Below are 2,246 nucleotides of genomic sequence, written 5' to 3'. Positions count from 1 at the left end.
AGGGGGCAAAACAGAAGGTGGGATCCTTCCACGTCCCCCAACACAGGGCCTTGAGGGGGGGCACCTGCACCTACATTTCTTCACCAGCTTCTTGTAGATGAGAGGCCCGCACGTGACCAGCAGCACAGCCAGCAGCACCAGGGCCAGGATGATGCTCATCACGGTGCGGGTGCCCAGGCCCGCCGGGTTGGGGTCCTGCCCTGGGGGGGGGGGGGAGGAGTCAGGACAGCCCGCCCCTCGCTATCAACCTGTCCCCTCGGAGGGCAGCTGCCGACTGGCTTCTCCCAGGGAGTCGCCGGCTCGTGCGGACGGCAGGGGTCTATCTGGCCGCCTCTCCAGTGTCTCGGGGATTCTGGCTACACATTCGCCCGTCGACCTTCTGTCACCTAACAGCTGACCACCCCGCTGCCACTGGCCGCTTTTGCAATCAACTATTTCGCTTTCTACCATTCGCCAGTGACGAGTATCGCCATCATACATGGCCCAGTACATGGTCATATACCAACAGCCGCTTCTCTCTTTAACGTGTTACCCGGTTACTGTTCATGCAGCAAATGCGTTCCCCTCTGTCCCTTGCTTGACTGTCTTCCCTCCTGGGAGAGTAGACGATAGGATGGAGCTGGCATTCATCGGCTGCCTAACAACACAGGCCGGTCCCTCCTCATGGCTCATTGCGTGTGAGCACGCCTGCCCCCTCTGCCCCCATTTGCCATCTCCTTTTTGGGGGGCCTGTTCTTCGGAAACATGCTCCTGACTGGGCCCTAGAGGAGAACCCAGGCCTGCCCTCCGCCCGCCGGGCTGTGGCCAACTCACACGTGAGGAACACCCGCTTGCAGTGGGCTCGCCGCTCCTGGAGCTGGTGGCACTGGGACAGCTTCTCCCCGAAGCAGACCAGCCCCCGCGTGTCCTTCTCGCCGGCCTCCAGCACCTGGTAGGAGTTGGCCGGCCCGCACTGCTGCTCCCGGCACACCTCCGCCCACCGTGCCATGCTCTTGGCCCAGGGGCTGTGGCACAGGGCTTCCCACTGCCGGCCCTGGCCCTGGCGCACCTCCACGGAGCCCGCGCACACGCTGCTGCCCCCCACCAGGCGGCTCTGCACCTGGGGCTGGAAATCTGGGGGAGGAAGCAACAGAGGTGAGGTGGCAGCTTTGCAGGGAACCCCTGGCCCGAGCCTGCAGGCCGGCTGCTGGGGGCCCACGCTGCGGGCAGAGAGGGGCCACCTCGCAGGGGGTGGGGCATCCTGTGGGATGACCCTCTGTCCTTCCCTGAGCCGGCGTCCTCTCTGGCAGCTGCCAGCAGCTGGCCCCTGCCCACGTGGCGCTGAGGGGAGAGCAGGGGGCGGTGGACATGTCCTCTCATTCTCCTCTGCTCCTTGGGAGGTGGCAGGGCTTTTCAGAAAGGGAAACTGAGGCAGGGCCTGGGAAGTGCCTCCTGCTCCGAGTCCTGGCCGATCGCAGTGGGACAGAAGCCAGGAACGCGGACCTTCCTGCTGGCCGGTCAGGGTTCCCGCTGCTCCGTTTGGAGGAGTGTGATCGCACCAGCTTTGGCCAGTTTCCATGGCAACACCTGCCTTCAAAGCCCTACATCTCCCACTTACAACAACCGTCAAAGGCCAGGCCCCTGGGGTGGTTGGCAGGTTGCCGCCTGCAGGGGGTTGGGGGCGAGGATCTCTGAGACCCTCGGGGCTGCTTGGCCTGGAGGGGCAGCGTTGGCTCATTCTCACCAGGCACCCAATGGGCGGGGCGCCGTGTGTGCAGGGGAGCCCCGGGTCCAGGGCCATGCTTTCCAGCTTTGTGCCCTCGAACCCCGGGCCCTGCTGAGATGCAGACCCGAGGCTGCAGGGCGGGGCGGGCCTGGGAGTCTGCCTTTCTAACCAGGATCCCCCATGACGTCCACACTTTGAGGAGCCGAGGCTTAGCCCGCAGGCTCTGGAATGACCCCGCTTAGTGGCAATCGCAGCCAGGCGCTGACATTGGGCAGGAACTGGAGCCTCTCTGAGCCCCAGCCTCCTCGTTCGTAAAGTGGGGAGAACAGTAGCACCACCTCCCAAAGCTGTGGTGAGAAGAAAGCGCCTGGCCCCGCCCCGGCCCCGCCCCTCCCATCCATGGCCCCGCCCCGCCCATCCATGGCCCCGCCCTGTCCATCCATGGCCCCGCCCCCTCCCACCCATGGCCCCGCCCTGCCCACCTCTGACCCCGCCCCCGCCCCATCCCTGGCCCCGCCCCTGGCCGACTCGGACTCTGCCC

The 2,246-nt window shown here is 65.8% G+C and overlaps 1 protein-coding gene across 1 annotated transcript in view; it reads right to left on the bottom strand.

Moving 5' to 3' along the window:
• CD5 (CD5 molecule) overlaps positions 1 to 2,246 on the bottom strand; it is an 11,213-nt gene that overhangs the window by 3,187 nt on the left and 5,780 nt on the right. Inside the window, exons 6-7 of the mRNA XM_023748798.1 lie at positions 814 to 1,113; positions 75 to 200 (exon numbers count right to left, since the gene is read on the bottom strand). Of these exons, the coding sequence (XP_023604566.1) occupies positions 75 to 200; positions 814 to 1,113 (426 nt within the window). The remainder of the gene's footprint in view (positions 1 to 74; positions 201 to 813; positions 1,114 to 2,246) is intronic.

This window comes from Myotis lucifugus, unplaced genomic scaffold (assembly GCF_000147115.1).
Source record: "Myotis lucifugus unplaced genomic scaffold, Myoluc2.0 scaffold_1826, whole genome shotgun sequence".
In the NCBI taxonomy this organism is placed as follows: Eukaryota; Metazoa; Chordata; class Mammalia; order Chiroptera; family Vespertilionidae; genus Myotis; species Myotis lucifugus.
Note: the sequence above shows the minus strand (reverse complement) of the source record. Positions and strands in the feature narration are given on the sequence as shown.